The sequence below is a fragment of the Aspergillus homomorphus genome, assembly GCF_003184865.1.
Source record: "Aspergillus homomorphus CBS 101889 unplaced genomic scaffold BO97scaffold_50, whole genome shotgun sequence".
Taxonomy (NCBI): Eukaryota; Fungi; Ascomycota; class Eurotiomycetes; order Eurotiales; family Aspergillaceae; genus Aspergillus; species Aspergillus homomorphus.
In genome coordinates this window covers 99,434-119,035 of record NW_020291936.1, presented here as the reverse complement: position 1 = coordinate 119,035, position 19,602 = coordinate 99,434, and the positions used below count along the sequence as shown (strand labels likewise).

At 52.2% G+C, this 19,602-nt stretch overlaps 7 protein-coding genes across 7 annotated transcripts; 5 read left to right on the top strand and 2 right to left on the bottom strand.

The window, feature by feature from the left end:
• Nucleotides 1–1,210: 1,210 nt before the first annotated feature.
• Nucleotides 1,211–2,174, bottom strand: BO97DRAFT_428475 (putative beta-galactosidase; the record flags this gene model as incomplete). The annotated part of the gene is made up of 4 exons (XM_025697291.1): nt 1,211–1,313; nt 1,401–1,588; nt 1,625–1,800; nt 1,859–2,174. The coding sequence occupies 4 exons, from the start codon at nt 2,172–2,174 to the stop codon at nt 1,211–1,213; spliced, it is 783 nt and encodes a 260-aa protein (XP_025547490.1).
• A 1,484-nt stretch (nt 2,175–3,658) lies between these two features.
• Nucleotides 3,659–5,509, bottom strand: BO97DRAFT_354441 (RBR-type E3 ubiquitin transferase; the record flags this gene model as incomplete). The annotated part of the gene is made up of 1 exon (XM_025692097.1): nt 3,659–5,509. One exon carries the CDS (start codon nt 5,507–5,509, stop codon nt 3,659–3,661), a length of 1,851 nt encoding a protein of 616 aa, XP_025547489.1.
• A 922-nt stretch (nt 5,510–6,431) lies between these two features.
• BO97DRAFT_398412 (phosphatase PAP2 family protein) lies at nt 6,432–7,908 on the top strand. Its single transcript, XM_025694188.1, has 3 exons — nt 6,432–6,744; nt 6,811–7,000; nt 7,064–7,908. Exons 1-3 carry the CDS (start codon nt 6,697–6,699, stop codon nt 7,528–7,530), a joined length of 705 nt encoding a protein of 234 aa, XP_025547488.1. The 5' UTR covers nt 6,432–6,696; the 3' UTR covers nt 7,531–7,908.
• Nucleotides 7,909–8,248: 340 nt separating this feature from the next.
• BO97DRAFT_408414 (FAR11/STRIP family protein) lies at nt 8,249–11,951 on the top strand. The gene is made up of 5 exons (XM_025695858.1): nt 8,249–10,465; nt 10,516–10,628; nt 10,689–10,858; nt 10,906–11,035; nt 11,083–11,951. The coding sequence occupies exons 1-5, from the start codon at nt 8,513–8,515 to the stop codon at nt 11,924–11,926; spliced, it is 3,210 nt and encodes a 1,069-aa protein (XP_025547487.1). The 5' UTR covers nt 8,249–8,512; the 3' UTR covers nt 11,927–11,951.
• A 230-nt stretch (nt 11,952–12,181) lies between these two features.
• On the top strand, nt 12,182–13,620 carry BO97DRAFT_408413 (ribosome biosynthesis protein MAK16). Its single transcript, XM_025695857.1, has 2 exons — nt 12,182–12,340; nt 12,535–13,620. The coding sequence occupies exons 1-2, from the start codon at nt 12,279–12,281 to the stop codon at nt 13,463–13,465; spliced, it is 993 nt and encodes a 330-aa protein (XP_025547486.1). The 5' UTR covers nt 12,182–12,278; the 3' UTR covers nt 13,466–13,620.
• A 256-nt stretch (nt 13,621–13,876) lies between these two features.
• On the top strand, nt 13,877–15,258 carry BO97DRAFT_222085 (uncharacterized protein). The gene has a single exon (XM_025690648.1). It carries the CDS (start codon nt 14,119–14,121, stop codon nt 14,899–14,901), a length of 783 nt encoding a protein of 260 aa, XP_025547485.1. The 5' UTR covers nt 13,877–14,118; the 3' UTR covers nt 14,902–15,258.
• A 1,441-nt stretch (nt 15,259–16,699) lies between these two features.
• Nucleotides 16,700–18,428, top strand: BO97DRAFT_428469 (putative MFS sugar transporter; the record flags this gene model as incomplete). Its single annotated transcript, XM_025697290.1, has 2 exons — nt 16,700–17,264; nt 17,323–18,428. The coding sequence occupies 2 exons, from the start codon at nt 16,700–16,702 to the stop codon at nt 18,426–18,428; spliced, it is 1,671 nt and encodes a 556-aa protein (XP_025547484.1).
• Between the last annotated feature and the right edge of the window lie 1,174 nt (nt 18,429–19,602).

Here is a 19,602-nt window from a genome sequence, read left to right as displayed (position 1 = left end):
TGAAAGAAGAGCAAGCTTGAACGGGATGCATCTTTCCTTCTTTCCTTCAAGTGTTCCAAACACCTCTGTTCCTTTCTGCTAGGGCATTGTTCTTATTCTTACAACTTATATCAGCAAGGCGCTTTGTCACTGTGCCTGCAGCACATGATGCACAGTGGCAGTTCCCAGCGTGCGATAAGAAGCTATCCCGAGGGCTTGGCTCAGCTGGCTTGGCAGTCGGCTAGTGCCGATCAAGTGTGGAGAAGTGATCTACAAAACACAACGCTGTCACCCTTATCTGTAGATCGGACAAAGCAGTTCCCTCATGTTAGAGTTGGCTTCAAATTCCCGAATACAACTCAATGTTCGTCTAGCTTCCGTGGTCTTACTCTGAAGAACCTCGGCCTTGCACGGTCTGGCTGAGAAGCCATATCGTAAGTTGATGGAGATACTACATGTGAAGTTGGCAAGACGCTCTAGAATCTCCACTATGCTATTCCTAGCAAACGCGTTCGATGAAATGTCGGAAGCTGTGCTTGGCTGGACAGATTTCTTGGTAAAAATACCTTCCTTGGCCGGCCAGGACCTGCTGGGCGCTACCACATCCGCATCGCCAGACATAGTCCGGGGTAAGCGGGGCGGACAGCATCCAAGACCTCTATGGGACTGTCATATTTGATTTTTCACAGCTCAATATCTTTGAATCTCACCAATGCATTGATGGGGGTGGAATGACGATAGCTTGATATTAGCCAACCCTGCAGTGTGCGGCACCGAGACATACTTTTCCTAGTCTCGCGATGTCTCTGTCTTCCGATTCGTATTCAACAAGCCAATAGAAAAAGAAATGTTTCACATCGCTTAAGGACACACACAGCTGACCGTGCCCCTATTCCCTCCCTGACCGAAACTCATTACTTCCGCCTCCTATCTCTCCTACCTTCCAGCAGCAGACATCACACTTTCCTTTGGTTACCATTCTTCTCCATCGCAAAGCCCTTCTGCTACCGTCGATGAATCTTCTCTTTACAATGGCCGAAGTCGTTGCCATCGGCTTGGTGGCCAACACGATCGAATTTATCAAGATTGGATACAAGCTCGTCAAGGCGGGCAAGGAGATTCTGGCTGACGGGAGCACCACTGAAACTACGTGCCAGAAGGAACGGAATGATGAGTTCCAAGTAATCCTAACCGAAATGAGAAAATGTGCGAGCCTCGGACAAGCGACGAATCAGCCGCCAGCCACGGAGCCAGACTCAGAATCCCCGCTCTTCCCAACGTAGTTCAGTCGGACGTTGGTGTACAATGGGAGTGGATACTCCTTCTTGCCGGCGCTGGCAACTTGGTCGATGTACAGAGCGTAGTGCTATGCCATAAAGAGCTCGTCGGTGTGCGGTCCGGGGCCAAAGATTTCCGCCCACGATCCGCGGGGCTGGGGCTGGAGCTGGGACTTGAAGTGGCCCAGGTTGCGCTGGATGTCCACATTGAGCTGGTCCCAGTCGCTGGTCAGAAATGGCAGAAGGGCTTCTGGAACTGGTTGAGCGAATCTCTCCTCGGCGGCATCCGACCTATCGCGGGAATCTCCGAGCAGTCCAGGCTCGTTCTCTGCCTGGACCATGATGACAGTAGAGTGTCAGCTGTCGACCTTCTTCAAGTGTCGCATGAGATGAGCGAAGGCTCTCGCGTCGCAAGCAGGTGCTTTTCCATGGAAAAGCGAGAGGGCATCCGAGGCAATCAGGGCACCCCCGACCTCGCGCAACTTGGCGTGTGGAAAGCGCTTGGGATCTTTCTGGATCCATGATGGAGTAGCGTCCGAGATACCTTGTCAGAAATCTATCAGAGTCTTGCGAAGGCAGGTGGAGCATTTCAAGCAACTTACCATTCTTGAAGGAGCCACACCAGAGCAATACAAGATGGAGGCCATCCTTGCGAGCTTCCAAGATGGCCTCTTCGAGTTTGGCAAAAGAGAACTGGCCTTCGATTGGCTCGATTTCCTCCCAGGTCACACATTCTAGCACCGTGTTGACATGTGAGCCGACTAGCTTTTGCCACACGGTATTCAGGTATTCGGACGCAGTGAGGGAGGAATTTTGGAGCTGTCCAGACAAGACCAGGGATGGTTTGCCATGCACGACCAGCTGTTTTCCTTTTTCAATGGAGCGGAGATGGGGGATTGTAGTGTCAGACGAAGCCATGATTACGGGCAGCGAAAGAAAAGACTATCTAATGAGCTCGGTAGAATGTGAAGTGGACAGATACGCTGAGTTAAGAAGAGGGCATAGACGCCCTGCTTTTATATTCCTCCATTAGGGGTTGATTAAACCCCTAAGGCAATAACATCACTTGGGCGATCGCACCTGATGAGATGGTCCGAGTAAAAACAGCTAGTTCTGACCCCGAGTAGATAAGTTAGTTTTGACCCCGAGTATTTTCGGCTGCTGAGTGAAGAGCACACTTACCGATTCACAGAGCTCGTTCAGTGCGGTGCATGGTAAGCAGAAACATGAATTTTCGCATACGACCAGGGCGTCACTGAGCCTTTCTATCGCGATCCAGGACAACAGTAGCGTCTTGATTGCCTACACTTTACCCAAACTTCGGAGGAACAGCTGATAGTTCCCGTTGAGAGGGTCCTGTTCAACCTACTTGTTTGTAATGAGAGGTCCTACTATTTAGAATTGCCACGATGATACTGCGATGCCCAGAAAAATGAGAAGTTAGACAAGACTCGGTATCTCTGCCAACGATCGAACTCGCCTGTCTCCAGCACCTTGGAGGCCCCGATCTGATGTACTGTACATGACTCTTTAGTACGGCTGGTTCGAACATTGCAACAGGGACAGTGTTCGAACTCACCTATACATCTGATGCCTTTCCAGTTGCATTACAGGCTACCACACCGGCCATCCAGCTTTGGGGTCCATGGTCCGTGCCAGAGAGCCCGCGTTGGCTGTGTGCGCAGAGGCGCGGAGCATTTCGCTCCAGGTGGATAGTCGCGCACCCCGCTCAAATAAAGTCATTAATCCAAGTTCATGGAAAAGCCCGACCGGTTTTAACTTGTTGAAATATCCTTGACAAGATAGCGAACTCCAGGTCGCGTCCAATTTCTCAGCGATAAGACAATTTCACGATGTACTGTGATATTGAGGTTGGGAGGTGGAGTGCGTTCCACGGGGCGGCTGAATAAGTCCGCATTGAAGCATTGGGATTCTGCCTTACGCCCTCATCGCCTTCTATAACAATTTCTTCTCATATTCTTATCCATTGTAATCAGTGCCACTATAATTAAGACTCTTTTATCTCGTATTCTCGCGATTACGGCTTTAAAAAGGCTGCATTCCAGAGAAATGAATACTATTAAATCAGTATGGGCGCAATGAGAGGGAAACGGAGTTACTGTATATCGATACTCGAACTGATTGAATAGATGTAGTAAGTAGAGAAGGTTGTGTCTGTATGTACTATCTGAGAGAATATGCGAAGTAAATGAGATAATCGCTGAGCAAGCACGACATAAATGCAGTCCATCATAATCATGAATAATGCTGTAGGTTTTCTCCCCAAAAACAGCATGGGCGAGGTTCGCTCAGGAGAAATGAGCGGTTCAACTGACTCAAATGCGTTGGTATATATAGTGACGCATTAATTAAAACAAATAACATGATGACAGAGAGAGCCCCTAGAAATCATCATCGAGTTCATCACTGTCCCATTCATCTTCTCGGTCATTCTGGACCAGTTCTAGGAATCGTTGCAGGCCAGGTCGCGCATGTCGGACTGGTTGACCTTCTCCAGCGGCTTCGGCTTCCGGACGACGCCGGACTTCGGCCATAGCCCGTGCCTGGGCTTGTCTTTCTGCAGCTGCGGCCCGAGCGGCAGCATCATCATTACCGCGTTCGCCATTTACCCCAGCGCCGTGGTTGACCCTCGGGGGCGCTGGAGCCGGGGGTGGAGGATGTCGGCCCATCTCCATGGCTAAAAGATCATCGTCATCGCTGGCATCATCAATCTCTAAGAGCTGAGCGGGTACTTGATGCAACGCTTCAGCTCCGTCGGGATCAATGCCATCACCACCTTCCAAGTCCCAGAGTCTTTGGTAGCATTGGCTCTCCGGGTCGTTGAAGTGCCGGTAAGGGTTTTCCTCAAACAGCCAACAAGAGCAGAGGTAGCAGAAGTGTGTATCGCATTTGAAGCAGATCATATGGTTGCAGCCCATTTTTTTCTGGCAGGGGGCACTGCATGTCGGACAAGCAGATGTATACCGCCGCAAATACTCTTCTGTCGCTTTTTCTTCGGCTGTCAACTCCGCTGCACGCCGTGGGAAGCAACGAACAAGTTCCCCATGCCAGCCTTTCTTACACACGCTACAGAATGCGTAATTGCAATCCTCGCAGATCGCCAATCGTTCAGCCATAGGGGGCAACTGAGCCTCGTCGCCAAGGGGATCAAAGATAATAGCCCCATCCTCATCGTCATCATCATCGAAAGCGTCGAGATCATCAGACATTGGGTCCATGGGTTTTGGGTGCTTTTTTGAACGAGCGGCACCTTGGCACCATTCGCGAGGACAATACACAGTCGACTTGTCTGCTTCAAGTTTTTTCTTGCGTTTGAGAGAAACGAAGCGCTGCACTATCTCCTGCTCCAGTGGAATCTCTAACAGCTCGCTCGGACTCAGAGTCCGATCAATTTTCTTCCGCTTCTTTAGTGAGTTTTCTGTAGTGGCTGTTGTAGTTATTTCTTTACCGCAATCAGGAGCTAAGCATTTCACACTCTCTATATCCCCTTCCGTGATGCAGGTATTATAGAAGTCCTGAAGACAAGGGACGCAAAAGACGTGTGAACACCGGAGAAGACGGTGGCAATTTATACCTTTCTTGGGTTCCAGGCAGACCCCACATTCGAACGTCTCCTGTTCAAACTTCTCCTGTTCAGCCTTACTGTTGAAATCCAACAGCGCTATTTTCAAGTCTCGAGAAAGTATCATCTCGCCGCAGGCACTGTCTCCAAATCCGAAGCCCATGTCACCTAACTGTTGAAGATGGTCAATATAGGTGTAAACTACCAAGTCCCTCCCGCATTCCTCCCAGAGGCGCTTGCCATCATCTAAGATTTTGGATAAAATCGATGGGGGCAGCCATGAAGGATTAGTTTCAAGATTGAATAGAGGCGCTCTTTCAGCTGGATAGCCTTGGGGTAGCTCGATTTCGAGACAGAGGGGAGGAAAGTGCGCTATGACATGGACATCAGTTTCAGGTTCGGCTGGAGCGATTCGTTCTTCGGTCTTGTATGGGAACCCGGGTTCGCTGGCGTCGACAGACGTGGGAGGGGTCAAAACTGCAGGAAACTCGGCCTCGGGCTGTTGCTGTGGTCGGAAGCACACACGTACGGGCGTAGATGGTTTGACGAGTATGTCCAACGAGGCTTTGTAAGGCGTGGCGGGGTCAATCTTAATTTCCGGGAAGATAGCGGCGATAGACGACAGCTCTACCGAGCGGTCATCTTCCAGATCCAACACAGACTCCGTCATGATGCAGATGGCCTTTGGCAAGGCCCAACGAGAGGATATAAACCTCGTCTGTGAACCTTCTTTCAAGTAGAACGTGCGTTGGGTCGGCGGAATGACGAGTGGCAAATGAGCTCGTCAACGAGACAAACGCGCAGTGTCCGATTCAAGCCCCCTTGGATTTAATAGCGTCCGCCGTCAATGAAATGCATTGTGAATTAAGACGTTGACGATTGAGACGTGAGCGACAAGGTGGCGGAGGTGGAAAAATCCTGTTGCTAAATCATGGATTAGTCAATCAGACAATGCGATTATCAAGGGTGGTGGCGGAGGTCCGAGGGAGTTACCGTTCAGGTACTGCAGACGTGCGTGCGGTCTAGACAATTAGTACTATGGGGGCGGTGGAACCGTCGGGGAGTCGAAAGAGTAAGACACGGATAGAGAATGTATTGAAGGGAGAAAGTCTTGTACTATTCGCAGTCTAGATGTTGTGAAGGAAGAAGAATCGGAGTGAGAACATGAGGAGAAGTGCGTCATGGTTTGGCCCGAGATAAGAGTCACTAGTCGCAAGAAGTGAGGATGGGAACGGCAGCAGCGGAGCAGCAACAATGGAGGATAGCCAGAGGAGCTAGAAGAGTTGAAGAATGGAGGTGTGAAAACAGAACGATTTATTGCCTGACAGGATGGTCATCACGGGTTTGTCAGAGAGTCAGGCATAAAGACTAAAGACAGGTTTTGCTGCCCAGTCTGGCGAAAATGATGGGAAGGAATCAGAATCTCATGCAATGGCCTGGTCTCATCATGCTTTCAGCCTGAGGCGACGAGGCTGAGATTTTCCCCCTCCCCCTCCTTTTCCCCCGCCGCTTTTACACCCCGTGACTGAGTTGGCCTTCACTTGCAGACCCACTCCGCCCGTTTTCTTTTCCTCTCCTTGGATGCTCTAATTTGTTAATTATATCATCACCGGCTGGGAGGAAGGCTTCATTGTATAGACGCCTGCTATCGGTCTGCCACTTGAACCTGCAGGTATTGTCTAGTGCACGATATGTGGGCTGGATAATCGTCGCTTGGTCCCTCATTTGTCTTTCGCTGAACAGTTGCTGCTGGTCGATCCCGTCTAGTTACAATTCTATCTGTTTACTTCAGAGGCTTATCTTTTCTGGCCTCCCCATTTATTCCGCATAAAAGAACTAGACGGTACCTGCAGGAAAATGGCAGACGTACCTCTAGCATCTCTCTCACTGACTCATGTTCATTATGTAAGTCTTCTTTCCGCGTCCGGGATATAGCGTACGAGGACTCACGAGGCATGTTACCAACGATAGAACCCCGAGGATCCACTCTCTCTTCTGTCGGCTTGGCTTGCTCTAGTGCCTCAGGCTTTAGTGATATCCTATGTCACCCTTGCCTGGGCATCCAGGGAAGTCGAAGTGGTGCTAATGTTCGCCGGTCAAATGGGCTGCGAGGCCCTGAACTTTATCCTAAAACGCATCATTAAGGAGGAAAGACCGAAACGTGAGTCAGCTCATAGATTGTTATAGGGAGAAAGTATGTAATTCAGGCTAACAGAGAGTGCAGAAATGTTTGGTAAAGGTTATGGCATGCCATCTTCTCATGCCCAATTCATGGCCTTTTTCGCCGTGTATGCTGGTCTCTTCTTGGTTCTCCGGCACTCTCCTGTATTGGCGCGTCCTGCAGCGACGGTACATTTTGGGATACGAGCACTGCTCTCTCTGGTGCTGTGTATCGGCGCTGGTGCAGTGGCAATCAGTCGCGTTTACTTGAACTACCACACTCCCAAGCAAGTCCTGGCGGGTAGTGGTGCGGGTGTCTTGTGCGCTATCGCGTGGTTCTTTGTTACGCGGCAAGTCCGCATCCTCGGATGGGTTGACTGGGTCCTGGACTTGAAAGTGTCCAAGTTCTTCCGTCTTCGAGATCTAGTGGTAAGCGAGGACCTTGTTGAGGCTGGATGGCAGCACTCGGAAGCCAAGCGGAAATCGAAGCGGAAAGATTCCAGTGAGCATCATTCAAGGAAGACTGAATGAAATGAGTATGCGCTTGGTGCGCTAGGTAGATGGGGCCTTCTAGTGGCCCCTCCGTTTGATTAACATGCTTGTGCTGCTAGACACCTGCCGCTTAGACACTTCGAGCAGAAATCAGTGCCTGACACCTGCGGCTAGTCTCGGCGAAGGCGTAGCCGAGACTTCTCACGGCTACGCCAGCTATGCCATGTGGCACTTTGAATTTCAGTGAACGAGTCTTACTCGGATGCATAGACCGATAACGTTCCTCCCTGCCCGAAGCAGTAACTTGTTTGTGATTTTATTCATAGCTGTGGTTCCGGTTACTAGCATGTGTAAATATGAAGCCTTCAGGAGTATTATCAAGTCGTGTCACAATCCGCGCTGGTAAATAGATCGGTGATCGGATTTGACTAGTAACATATATCTAGGCCTGCCGTTCTTCCTAAAGCTCAAGTTCGGCCACAGGATGTTCAAGTTGTATGCTAACGCAGCTTTTCTAGCAAGACTTTGCACATCGGCTTGTTCTGACTCGTTACTGATACCGACAAAGTTATATTTGCACTGTAGACATTCACACCCGGAACATCAGTGACCGCAAGAATTAGTTAAATCTAAGCATCGGACCCAAGACTCCACTTGGCTGAGCGGTGCCTCACACGTGACCGGTGACTTCCGCGGATCGACGGCTTCTCCAAACACATCGCGTGGCCCGTCATTCAATCAAGAATGTTGCGGAACGCCGCTTTCCAACTTGGACTTTTGGCAGACGCGCTATGTCTCTAGCTTGACTGAACGCCATGCAGGCCATTATTTTCAATTGCTTATATCACTAGCCTAGGCTAAGCGACTAATCCTTAATTTCACCCTAACAAAGCGTTATTCCATCTCAGAATTCATCCCTGTTTGTGACATTGGATCTTCTGTTCATCCAATCTCTTTGCTCTTCTTCCCCTCCTATCGACTTTTTGAGGTGAACATAGAAAAGTCTGCGCCTACGTTGAGCATGGACGACCCTCCCGTTTCTTCCGATGCTGCTTTGGAAGAGCAACATATTGTGAAAGCGGATGAAGTCGACCAGACAGGAACAGACATCAGCACCGTATCCGATGACCAACTACTGGAAGAGGTTGCCGAAGGGCTACGCCAGGAGCAGCAAGACTTCCCAGCCGCATCCACCACCATAGAAGACGCTCGAAGGGGGCCTGAGAAGGTACCCCGTCGCCCAGAGCTACGCCGCGACTCTTCCGCTCCGCCGCCACCTCTCCAGCCTCCACCGCCTGCTCCAGGGCAACAATATCAGCACAAATTATCCGACTCGCTGAGTCTCGCTCAACTGAGACAGCTGGTCCAGGAGATGCCCAAGGTTGAGCAACCTGCGTACGCATTCGAATATGCTGACTCCCAACCGTTTGTAGAGGAGATTGAAGAGTGGTTCCAGTACAATGAGTACGACCGAGCCATGTTGGTCGGGATGAAGTGGTCCTTTGAGCACAAGTGGCACACCTTCTGTGAGGATCGCTCGGTAGACCCTTCGCAGCAGAGTTGGCTTAACGCCCCCAGGGACCTGCAGAAAGCGTTCATGGGCCATATCATCGACGGCCTAGGCGAAAGCACAGGCCTGGTGCGCTTCGAGGCTTCGGAGGCTCTTTGCTATGCTATGACGGGTATCTGGGGCGTCACTGCTGGGAAAGCTGCGCCCGATTATCCCGAAGGCGTCTCTTTTCCTGGCGCCGAAATCCCGGAGAACAAGTCATTGCAGGTTAAATGGATCGAGAATAGCGTCCATCTCTTTCATGAGTGCGGAGGTGTTCAGGCACTGATGAACTGCTTATGCCGAGTCTTTGAACGACACCGAGGCTCGTCCACCCAAGGACAGGAGGGATTTGGGCCTGATGCTGGCAATTCAGCGTACATGGAACGGGAGGCGAACTTGCTCCTAACGCCATTGTATCTGATTGTGGAAGTCGGTCGGCGGCAGGAAATTCTGGAACCGAAGAATGCATCACTACGGGGCACTCTCATGCAATTGGAACCTCATTTGCTGGTATTCCTGGTTGAGATTATTGCAAGGTTGCGCTGGGATGACTCAGCCAATATCCCTCTGACTCGGATCATCCTTCTGTTTTGGAAGACTTTGCTCTTATTCTTTGGAGGCAGTAGCAGATTGAAAGAGGCTAAGAAGGCACTAGAGCCCGCCTTTGAGGCAAGAGAGCATGCTTCACCGCGCAGAACCCCTTTCCTCACTGCCTCGCCCCTCGATTATCACAACTTTAGGCAAGAGATCACGTCTAAATATCCAGCCTATAACCCCCCACCCCCAGTCGTGCCCTTGGAACTGGAAAATAACTCGATCCTACCCCCTCTTCCTCAGCATCCGAGCCGAATCAACACTTCCAATGGTCCATTCTCCGGCGTGGGACCCTCCATAGCGGGAGGTAGCGGTTCAATTATCCATCAGTCCGTTCACATCGCAACGCCAGCACCCTCACCACCACCATCTCCAATTGGGCCTGGTGGTAAGGCAGGAAAGAAACAGAACTACCAGACCAATCAAAACTTCCCATTCATGTACCCTCCTCTCGATGATTCGAGCAATGACCTCGGCGGAAAAGGGACGACTGAGCTGCAAGACGTTCTTGTGGGCAAGAAGTGGGAGGGCAGTGATGTTCCCGCCTCCATCATCGAGGCTGGAAAGCTGTTTTCAACGCACGTCAAAACGACTCGGGCGATGCAGCAACTTTGGGAGGAAAGAGAGCGCTTCATGAAATACGATCGTGGCTGGTGCCCGAACGAGTACAATACGACATCAACAGAGGAGGTGGGAGAAATTGCGGGCGATATGGGGAATCTGGGACTCGATCCAAGAGGGGGAAAATCGAGCGTTGACCATACTGCGGAACAAGAAACAGAGAATCAGGACATACAACAACGCCTGGATGCTGTTGAGTCATTCTACGTGAGTTTGTGCGTGCTTGAACAATGACAGCAGACTAACAGCTACCCCAGAGACAATCACTTGTGCATTTGCAGTCGTTGACGATTGTCTTCCTGAAGATAATTTTGACAAACGTCAGTGCTATGGTCAATCAGGCCAATGGACAGAATGGACAAGGCACGGGGTAAGTACTTCTGTGTTGTCTTTCGCTTGGAAACGAAGACTAATGGTCATTTTGCATCAGAGACAACTATAGTCAGGCGAATGGATATCCATCTGCCTTGAATCATGGCTCTGGAGACCGGAGTATCGAAGCAGCAATCGATGAGTTGGACAATGTCCGGCTCCGAGAAATCACGTCTAAAGCGATATCAGGGTCTTTCCTGCTGCTGCTCAAGTGGTTCAAGCGATCTCGTGAGTAATCTTGAGTCATCATGGCGGACGAATCTAATAATGTCCAGACATACTCAAATTCGAGTATATGACGCAGCTCCTTCTAGACTCCAACTATCTACCACTGATTCTCAAGATGTTCGCTCATCAGGATGTTGACCAAGCTGTTGCACAGAAGAATGACCGGGAGGAGCTGGGGTAAGTGTTTATCTATCACTTCTAGAAGGAAGAGCTAACCGGAGCAGCTTCTTCCATTTTTGCCATCTCAAGTCCGACCACCCGCCAGCCGACTTGGATGACGAATCACTCCCCAGCGAGGACGAAGCCATTCCTCCGCCCATTACCCGCCAACGCCAGGACACGACCGGCCACTCTTCCGTACGAGGACTGTCGCCTGACTCCCTGCTTCCCGAGTTCGTAGAGGGAACTCACCGTCCAGAAGTGGATGAGCTAGGATACCCGATCGCGCCGCCGCCTAAGGAGCCGATTACCGAGTTCTCGTTCCGCAACTTCTTCTCGGCGATCAACTACCTACACATCATGCAGAAGATCACTCGCGACAAGGCTCATCGATGTCTCTTGCTTGTGCAGTACAAGTCTAGCACCATTCTCCGGAAGGGGCTCAAGATCCCCGACCCTCACCTGCGCTTCTACACGCTCAAGCTCTACAAGTCGCAAGTACCGTTCTGCGGGCGCAAGTGGCGTCAGAGCAACATGCGCGTGATCACCGCCATCTACCTCTACTGTCGGCCGGAGTTACGGGATGATTGGCTCTCGGGCGCAGACATTGACGCGGAGGTCGAAGAGGCGTTGCCGCTCGAACAAGCGCTACGCGGACTCACCCACTGGTGGCACCTCCGACAGTACAGAGATGTGATGGGCGGCGAAGAGGGTGCCTCTCTCATGGAGGAAGAGCGGGACTTTTTCACCAGAGAGCTCGAGGCAATGGGGTGGGGTATGGCTGTCGACGAGGCATTCCATGGCAGTAGCGAAGAGGCAGAGTTGGCGGCAGCAGCCGCTGGCGGTGGGCCTATGGTGAACGGGACGGAGTGGGATGGAGCTCCGCTGCAGATGGAATCTGGGTGGTGATATAGAAATTCATTTTAGAAATAAGCATATGTCTTCTAAATGAACCTCATATCAAAGACGTCATAGCTCCCAAGACGCTGAACATAAAATTGTCAATAATCGAACCGCCAGTCCGGACAATTCCGTGCCTATGTTGTTGTTTGATGGGAGGAAGCTGTTGGGTGGCCTTATCGATAAGCAAGTAACCATGTCCACGTGACTGATTACTGCGGCAACTTTTTTCATCTTCCTCTCCCTCCCATCGCAAAGTTTTGGGGCTCGGACAAGACCTCTTTTCATCCTTAATCTCATCACAGACAATCCGGCTTTTTGACAGGTTTCAATCTTGCTTGTCAATAAGTAAGCAGCCAAGATGTCGTCCGACGAGATTGTTTGGCAGGTTATCAACCAGCAGTTTTGTTCTTACAAACTGAAGTAAGTTTTGCTTTTTTTTTTTTCCTCTCTCATCCTTCCCCGGGGCCTCAAAAAAATCCCCTTCAGCCCTACGCCAGCGTCAATCAGCCACCCTCCCTCTCTCAATCAACCTCAATACGAACGCCCAATTCTAGTTTCATCATACTGCATTTCATTCTTGTCAAGCCCCTCACTAATCCACTATGTGCGAACAGAACCACTAAAGGCCAAAATTTCTGCCGCAACGAATACAACGTCTCGGGGCTCTGCAACCGCCAATCCTGCCCGCTGGCCAACTCGCGCTATGCGACGGTGCGCTCCGACCCGGAGACGGGCACGATGTACCTGTACATGAAGACGATCGAGCGGGCGCACATGCCGTCCAAGTGGTGGGAGCGGATCAGGCTTTCCTCCAACTACGCCAAGGCGCTGGAGCAGCTGGACGAGCGGCTGATCTACTGGCCCAAGTTCCTGGTGCACAAGTGCAAGCAGCGGCTGACGCGGCTGACGCAGGTGTCCATCCGCATGCGGAAGCTGGCCAAGGAGGAGGAGCGCCTCGGCGAGACGGTGGTGCCGCGGTTGGCGCCCAAGGTGCGGCGGCGCGAGGCGACCCGCGAGCGCAAGGCCGAGTCCGCGGCCAAGATCGAGCGCGCCATCGAGCGCGAGCTGATCGAGCGGCTGCGGAGCGGCGCCTACGGCGACCGGCCGCTGAACGTCGAGGAGGGGATCTGGAAGAAGGTGCTCCGCGGGCTGGAGCGGACGGGCGAGGGCGAGAGGGATGAGGACATGGATGATGGGGAGCAGATCGAGGATGAGATGGAGGAGGAAGAGGAGGAAGGCGTCGGCCAGGTCGAGTATGTCAGTGATGTCGAGGAGAGTGATCTCGAGGACCTGGAGGATTGGATCGGGGAGGACTCCGGCGCCGATAGTGAGGATTACAGTGAGGAGGATGATGAGAGTGATGATGGCCAGGACAGTGAGGACGATGAGGATGACTCGCAGCATAGTGAGGATGAGGGCGACAAGAAGAAGCCCGCGCCTGGCTTCAAGCGCAAGCGTCCTGCTCCTCAGGCTAAGCCCCGCAAGAAGGGTGCCCGCATTGAGATCGAGTATGAAACTGAGGGTGCTGGCAAGGTTCTGGCTTAAAGCAACTAGGATCGTTGCGTGATGCGGGGAAACACTACAAAAGCTCGGTTTTTTTTTCTTACCCCTCCTGTTTCGTATGGCGTTGCCTGGTTCGAGTTGTTTTAATGTATCTATTGACCTACTTTCTGACCGTCTTATGCTGCGATCGGGCATATCATACCCAGCCATTGCATATAGCTTGTTCAATGATGTTGTTCTGGTGCTGGTCCCATTCGTACCGTAGATCTTGGATATAGTTTTGGATAAGCAGGGCGATCCTGTCCCCGGGCCTGCAGGGACCGATGGCCACCTGTTGGCGGTGAGTTCCGCTCACGTGCTGCGGCGGCGCAGTGAAACACGGAGTGGATCGCCAACATGGCCAGAGTCAATCCCAATCAATACCAAACTCCCCTTAGGAGTGTGCTCTACTCCTGTTCCTGCTACGCTTCGTGTCTGGTATCTTCGGCATACCGTGTCCAAACCCCTTCAATTCGCCTTTAACGGCTACTTTTCGACCCTGCTTGCTCGCCTCGCAGGGCGACTGACTGCTCTCTTCCGCCCTCTCCGCATCCTCCCCCTCGTCTCAACGCTCGATACCCCACCATTGGCTGATTCTCGAACCTTTTCCCTCATACAGGACCGTCGCAGACCGGAAGATTGGCAGCAGCAGCAGGATGACTTCATACTTCTCGTCACTGACGTCCTCGTCGGCCATCTCGAATTTGGGCACCAGGCTCAATTCCTTGAAACGGGCCATCACGTCCGGCGACGAGCGCGACGACCCGGACAACGAGGACTGCTCGCACATCTCCAATGTGCTGCGCGCCTACTACACCGAAAAGGGGCGACCGTATCCTTCTTGGCTGCCCACCGACCCGAAAGCCCCCGCGCCGGCGCCGGCGCGGGTCATCGCGACCTCTCAGATCCAACCCGGAGCACCTGGTAGCGCCCCAGCGTCATCAGCATACGGACGCGGCGGCAGCGGCGGTGGCGGCCTGGGCGACCTGTGGGGAGATGCGGGCTCGGCCACCACGCCTCCGTCATCCCAAACATCTAGTCTGCGACGGGGTCGCATGACTGCCGGAAACAACAGCAACAACATGGGTGCCCCCCTGTCAGCCACGGCCAGTGCCCCGGGAGGATCGGTCGCCCACCACCACAACAGTCTGTCCCCGACACCGTCGGCGATGCAGCAGCAGCACCACCCGGCCGGGGGCCGTCCCCTGCCCAGCCAGCGAGCCGGGTCCTACCAGACGATCTCGGGCCCCGTCACAGGTGGTTCGACGCAACCGCTGGAGCGAGCAGCGTCGGCCCAGGAACGACTCCGGGCACGCTTGCATGGGGGCCGGTCGCCCAGCCCCGGCCAGAATCCGAGTAGTCGGCCGGGATCACCCTACGTTGGAGGGGGAGCGGATCCTAGCGCACGAAAACCGGTAGGGATGCCGGGTCGACGGTAATGGGAATGACCAATGATTACGTCGGGGAGTGTCCTGACGAGAAAAGGGAATCGTCCGGAATAAGAAGACTAGAAGGGAGTAGAGACAGGCTCTACTAGTCTAGTGGGCACCCAGCCTGCAGGGAAAGATGGAGACTTGCTGGTTTTAGTCTGTCTTTCACATCGGGTGGTGCTGATGGAGACGGTGAGTTGGAGTTGAAGAGAAGTGAGAAATTAGTGAGTGATCAGGGCCACGGGCAGGTTGGATGGCTTTTCCGTTTACATAATTGATCCCTCCCCACCCGATGGCTTAAATTATTCTCCTCTTGTCGTGTTGTGTACTCTATTAGCGATGCGATTTGATCTGTTGCTGCTTCTGCTGCTGCTATATTGTCTTGTCTAATTAGTGGAAGGAAATGATAATAATGCAACCAGGCTGATTCCTCGTTCTTATTTATTTTCTCTACCCCATCGCTTCTCGCGCGCTAACTTACTACCCCCACCCCCCACCCCCCAGAGAGCCGGGCAAACCTTCCTCGCGGGCGAAGGCAGAGCGATGCAGAATGTGTGTGGGGGTTAAACTCCTGGTCGGGAGTTTTAGTTTGGATCAGGGCGTGTCTTAGCCGTGGTTGAATGGCCGGGAAGCTTTACTTTGCCAGCCAGGGGGGGGGTCAAATGAGAGAACTGGATTGGGTGAGAGAGGTTGAGGAAGGGGGGTTAAAGTATTAATGCTGAACTACCTAATGGGGAGACTGGTGCCCAAGACCGGACTGATGGGCATGTTGACTTCGTGGGGGAAAGAAAGCGGGTAAAAATGGCGCAAGAGCAAGGTCGAGGAGAAAGATATTATGGGGAATTCTGATGGGAATGGGGACAATGGCCAATATTCTGTACTCCAATTGGGGCCCGGATTCGGGTCTGGAGTCACGCGCACCAGCAGGAAAGAAGAAGTCAAAACCACCAAGTGTTTCGTCCCGGAGAGACTCCGAAATTGTCCCGGGCCGGGTATTGGTAGAAACTAGAAAAGTCGGCTCGGCTTAGCTAAAATTGCTCCCACTTTCTGTGCCCACTGCCCACTGCCCACTGCCCACGGGGAACCGCAGTCGCCGCGGGCCCATTCTAAAATTCTCCGCATTGAACAGGCAATTGCAATTTGCAACCTTGAACTTCATCCCCCGTCCGTCCTTCACTCTCAGTGTTTCTTCGGCCCACCTCCGCCCTCGTCAAGTTCTCCCCATCCCGAATATTCTCGTGTCTACGGGATTCAGCTAGTCTCTCTCAGGTTCTGTGACCATGATCGCCCCACTCCCCGACCTTTCTCTGCATCGTCATTCGGTCTTGTTCAATCCCGCCTGTCTCTCCTCAGGGCTCATGGCAATCCCTGGTCGTTTCGGCTTCCAAGACTGGTCGAACGGCCCGATGACGCGGTAATGCCTGCCGACCCCAGTCCTGCTTGAATCTGGAAAATGTTCCCCCCCCAAAGAAGAGAATTTTTCAACAATGACGATGGTCAAGAACTCAAGACCGTCAGATTACTCAAGTATCACCCGGGTCTCTGGCCTGATGCGCGTTGCCTTTAAAAGCCTCGTGCATTCCCTTCTCCCTGGAATGGTTGCACTCGATCTGCACGCTTCCCCGCTTCCCATTCCTCTCTCTCGTGGTTGTCATCCCTGTTCCCCCGGTCCTCTTTTTCCCTCTCGGGGCTGTGGTCAAATCCTGGTCGTGCAGACTGGCACACTTAATAAGCGCCCATTGCTGTACAGTACATAGAATATCTCCTTATACCTGCAGCTGGCACACAGCCACCTTCCTGACCAATCATGGGCACCATGCACGATCTGGACACCGCCCATGATGACCACAAGGATGGCATCGCCGTCGAGATGGACGACATCCACAAGGATCCCAAGGCCATGGAGGAGCTCACTGAAGCGGCCATGGATGCCGAGTTGCAGCAGCTTGAGCAGCAATTGCGCGAGATGAAGAAGCCGCGCTTCGAGGTTGCCTTCTCCAGCCCCGCTATATACACTTACATGCTGGTCGCCTTCGCCTCGATGGGAGGGCTGCTGTCCGGTTTGGACCAGTCGTTAATCAGTGGTGCCAACCTCTACCTGCCCGGTGCACTGAATCTGAATTCCAACCAACATAGTCTGGTCGACTCCGGTATGCCCTTGGGTGCGGTGGCCGGTGCAATCATTCTATCCCCATCCAACGAATACCTGGGCCGTCGCATGTCAATCATTGTCTCTTGCATTCTCTACACTGTCGGTGCCGCTCTAGAGGCCGGTGCCATGAACTTCGGCATGATCTTCGCCGGTCGTTTCATCCTCGGAGCTGGTGTCGGTCTGGAGGGTGGTACTGTTCCCGTCTACGTCGCTGAGAGTGGTATGTTCTCATGTTGTTTGTCGTCTTCCGCTTGCGGACAATTGCTAATCTCAACCAGTTCCCGGAAGAATTCGTGGCAACCTCGTTTCCTTGTACCAGCTGAACATCGCCCTCGGCGAAGTCCTCGGCTACGCTGTTGCCGCCATGTTCCTCGATGTCAAGGGCAACTGGCGCTACATCCTCGGTTCCTCTTTGGTCTTCTCCACCATCCTTCTGGTGGGCATGGTTTTCCTGCCTGAAAGTCCCCGTTACCTGATGCTTAAGAACCGACCTGTTGAAGCTTACGGAGTGTGGAAACGCATCCGCGGCTTCAACGACTACGAATCTAAGGACGAGTTCTTGGGTATGCGCCAGGCTGTGCTCGCCGAAACTCGGGACATGGCAAATATCAAGAAATATGCCTGGCTGGACTTTTTTACCGTTCCCCGCGCCCGCCGCGCCCTTGTTTACGCCAATATTATGATCATTCTTGGCCAGTTAACGGGGGTGAACGCGGTCATGTACTACATGAGTTCGCTGATGTCAAATATTGGATTTGACGATAGAAAAAGTGTTTTCATGTCTTTAGTTGGCGGCGGATCTTTGCTCCTCGGAACAATTCCGGCGGTTATATACATGGAGCGATTTGGCCGACGTTACTGGGCTAATGCTATGCTTCCCGGGTTCTTCATCGGCCTAGTCCTTGTCGGCGTCGGCTACCAGTTCAACTATCACACCCAACCGGCTGCCGCAGAAGGCGTATACCTTGTCGGAATTGTCTTGTACATGGGCTTCTTCGGCTCCTACGCCTGTCTCACGTGGGTCATCCCCTCAGAGGTTTTCCCCACATACCTCCGTCACTACGGAATGACAGTCGCGGATGCCAACCTTTTCCTCTGCTCTTTCATTGTTACCTACAATTTCACGCGCATGATGAAGGCGATGACCCGTACCGGTCTTACCCTGGGTTTCTACGGAGGTATCGCCTTCGTCGGCTGGATCTACCAGATCGTATTCATGCCTGAAACCAAGAACAAGTCTTTGGAGGAAATTGACGAACTCTTCTCGAGACCCACCTCGGAGATCGTCAAGGAGAACCTCGCTCAGACCAAGGAGGTGGTCAGTGATCTGGTGCATTTCCGGTGGAAGAAGGCGTTCTCACCTGCGCCCAGGAGGTCTGAGTAGTGGGTTGGTTTTTGGAAGTCTCACGAGTCTGATAGTATGGCCTTGAGGTTGTGCTAGTATGTGTTCAGCTTGATGGTTCGATGATGATGTTACCAAGCGTGCATATGCATGTTATAATGATTACCAGATAAAAGAAACAGAGAGAGGACTCACCTCGAGATCTATGAATCAAGATTAGATGTTAGCAATTAAGCTCATCAATGGATGCTAGCATAATGAAATGGGATACCGTCACTTTAGCACTTTAGCATGTAAAATGGCTTCCACAGTCAAAGGACATATCCCGGTTAATTTCTGCCTGACTGGCGTGGTGTCTTCGGAGAAATCGTCACCTGACGTAGGAACTATTACAGCCGTAGCCTCATTGACGTTCGTCAGGATACTCAATGTCTCCTTCCATGGCCACATCTTCCTCGTTGGGTTTCTTGTAATGCTCACTTTCACCGCAGCATGACCACCAGGGAACATCTGCAACCTTTGTAACGATTACAAGCCCACCCATAAGTGACGGTATACTACTAATTGCATCCCATAAGCGCTGTCTAGACAAATGGTACCGCAATTCTTAACAGCATAGCAACTGAAGATTTTGCGACGAAACTGTGATCCCGGACCGAGCAACCCAAAGAGCCATACTAGATTCTGATTCCACATGGTCCAATACGATACACTGCACTGTACCAAGCCACTGGAAGTAGACTAGGCCCACATCCCAAGATCCGTACTTACATGTACTGTACTCAATGTCAAATTACTCTCCTCCGCCGCGAGCAATCCCTCTCTTGTACTTGTTCCCAATTCCAAGAACAATGAAAGAGGTGGGAGGTTGAAGGTATGCATAGTTCCAGCAAGAAATAATCAGTGAGAACTAGGGAGAACACTCTTCAATAGGTTCATTCATGGAACAAAGGGAGATAGTGGTGAATAGGGGCTGATAAGTCTATCAATCACTGTCGGACATACTCCGTAGTATGTATGGAATTTCTTTTCTCGGACCTTTCCCAGCTCCGTCCTCCTTCTAGCCTCAATGGCCTGGTTCGTGCTAATTCAACCTAGCCACTATAATAAGTGACGGTTTCAGAAGTTGTTGATCGAGATGTTCCTGGCGGCGGATGTAGTATCTCTGACGACCATCCACAGGGCCCATTAACGAAGTCGTCCTGCACACCTATTG

What these genes read in the sequence shown, in the direction of transcription:
- BO97DRAFT_398412 (XM_025694188.1), top strand. Translation starts at nt 6,697, where the DNA reads ATGGCAGACGTACCTCTAGCATCTCTCTCACTGACTCATGTTCATTAT. An exon ending in CACTGACTCATGTTCATTAT is followed by an intron (nt 6,745 to 6,810) that starts GTAAGTCTTCTT and finishes TACCAACGATAG; the next exon opens with AACCCCGAGGATCCACTCTC. An exon ending in TAAGGAGGAAAGACCGAAAC is followed by an intron (nt 7,001 to 7,063) that starts GTGAGTCAGCTC and finishes CAGAGAGTGCAG; the next exon opens with AAATGTTTGGTAAAGGTTAT.
- BO97DRAFT_408414 (XM_025695858.1), top strand. Translation starts at nt 8,513, where the DNA reads ATGGACGACCCTCCCGTTTCTTCCGATGCTGCTTTGGAAGAGCAACAT. An exon ending in ATGCTGTTGAGTCATTCTAC is followed by an intron (nt 10,466 to 10,515) that starts GTGAGTTTGTGC and finishes CAGCTACCCCAG; the next exon opens with AGACAATCACTTGTGCATTT. An exon ending in CAAGTGGTTCAAGCGATCTC is followed by an intron (nt 10,859 to 10,905) that starts GTGAGTAATCTT and finishes AATAATGTCCAG; the next exon opens with ACATACTCAAATTCGAGTAT.
- BO97DRAFT_408413 (XM_025695857.1), top strand. Translation starts at nt 12,279, where the DNA reads ATGTCGTCCGACGAGATTGTTTGGCAGGTTATCAACCAGCAGTTTTGT. An exon ending in TTTTGTTCTTACAAACTGAA is followed by an intron (nt 12,341 to 12,534) that starts GTAAGTTTTGCT and finishes ATGTGCGAACAG; the next exon opens with AACCACTAAAGGCCAAAATT.
- BO97DRAFT_222085 (XM_025690648.1), top strand. Translation starts at nt 14,119, where the DNA reads ATGACTTCATACTTCTCGTCACTGACGTCCTCGTCGGCCATCTCGAAT.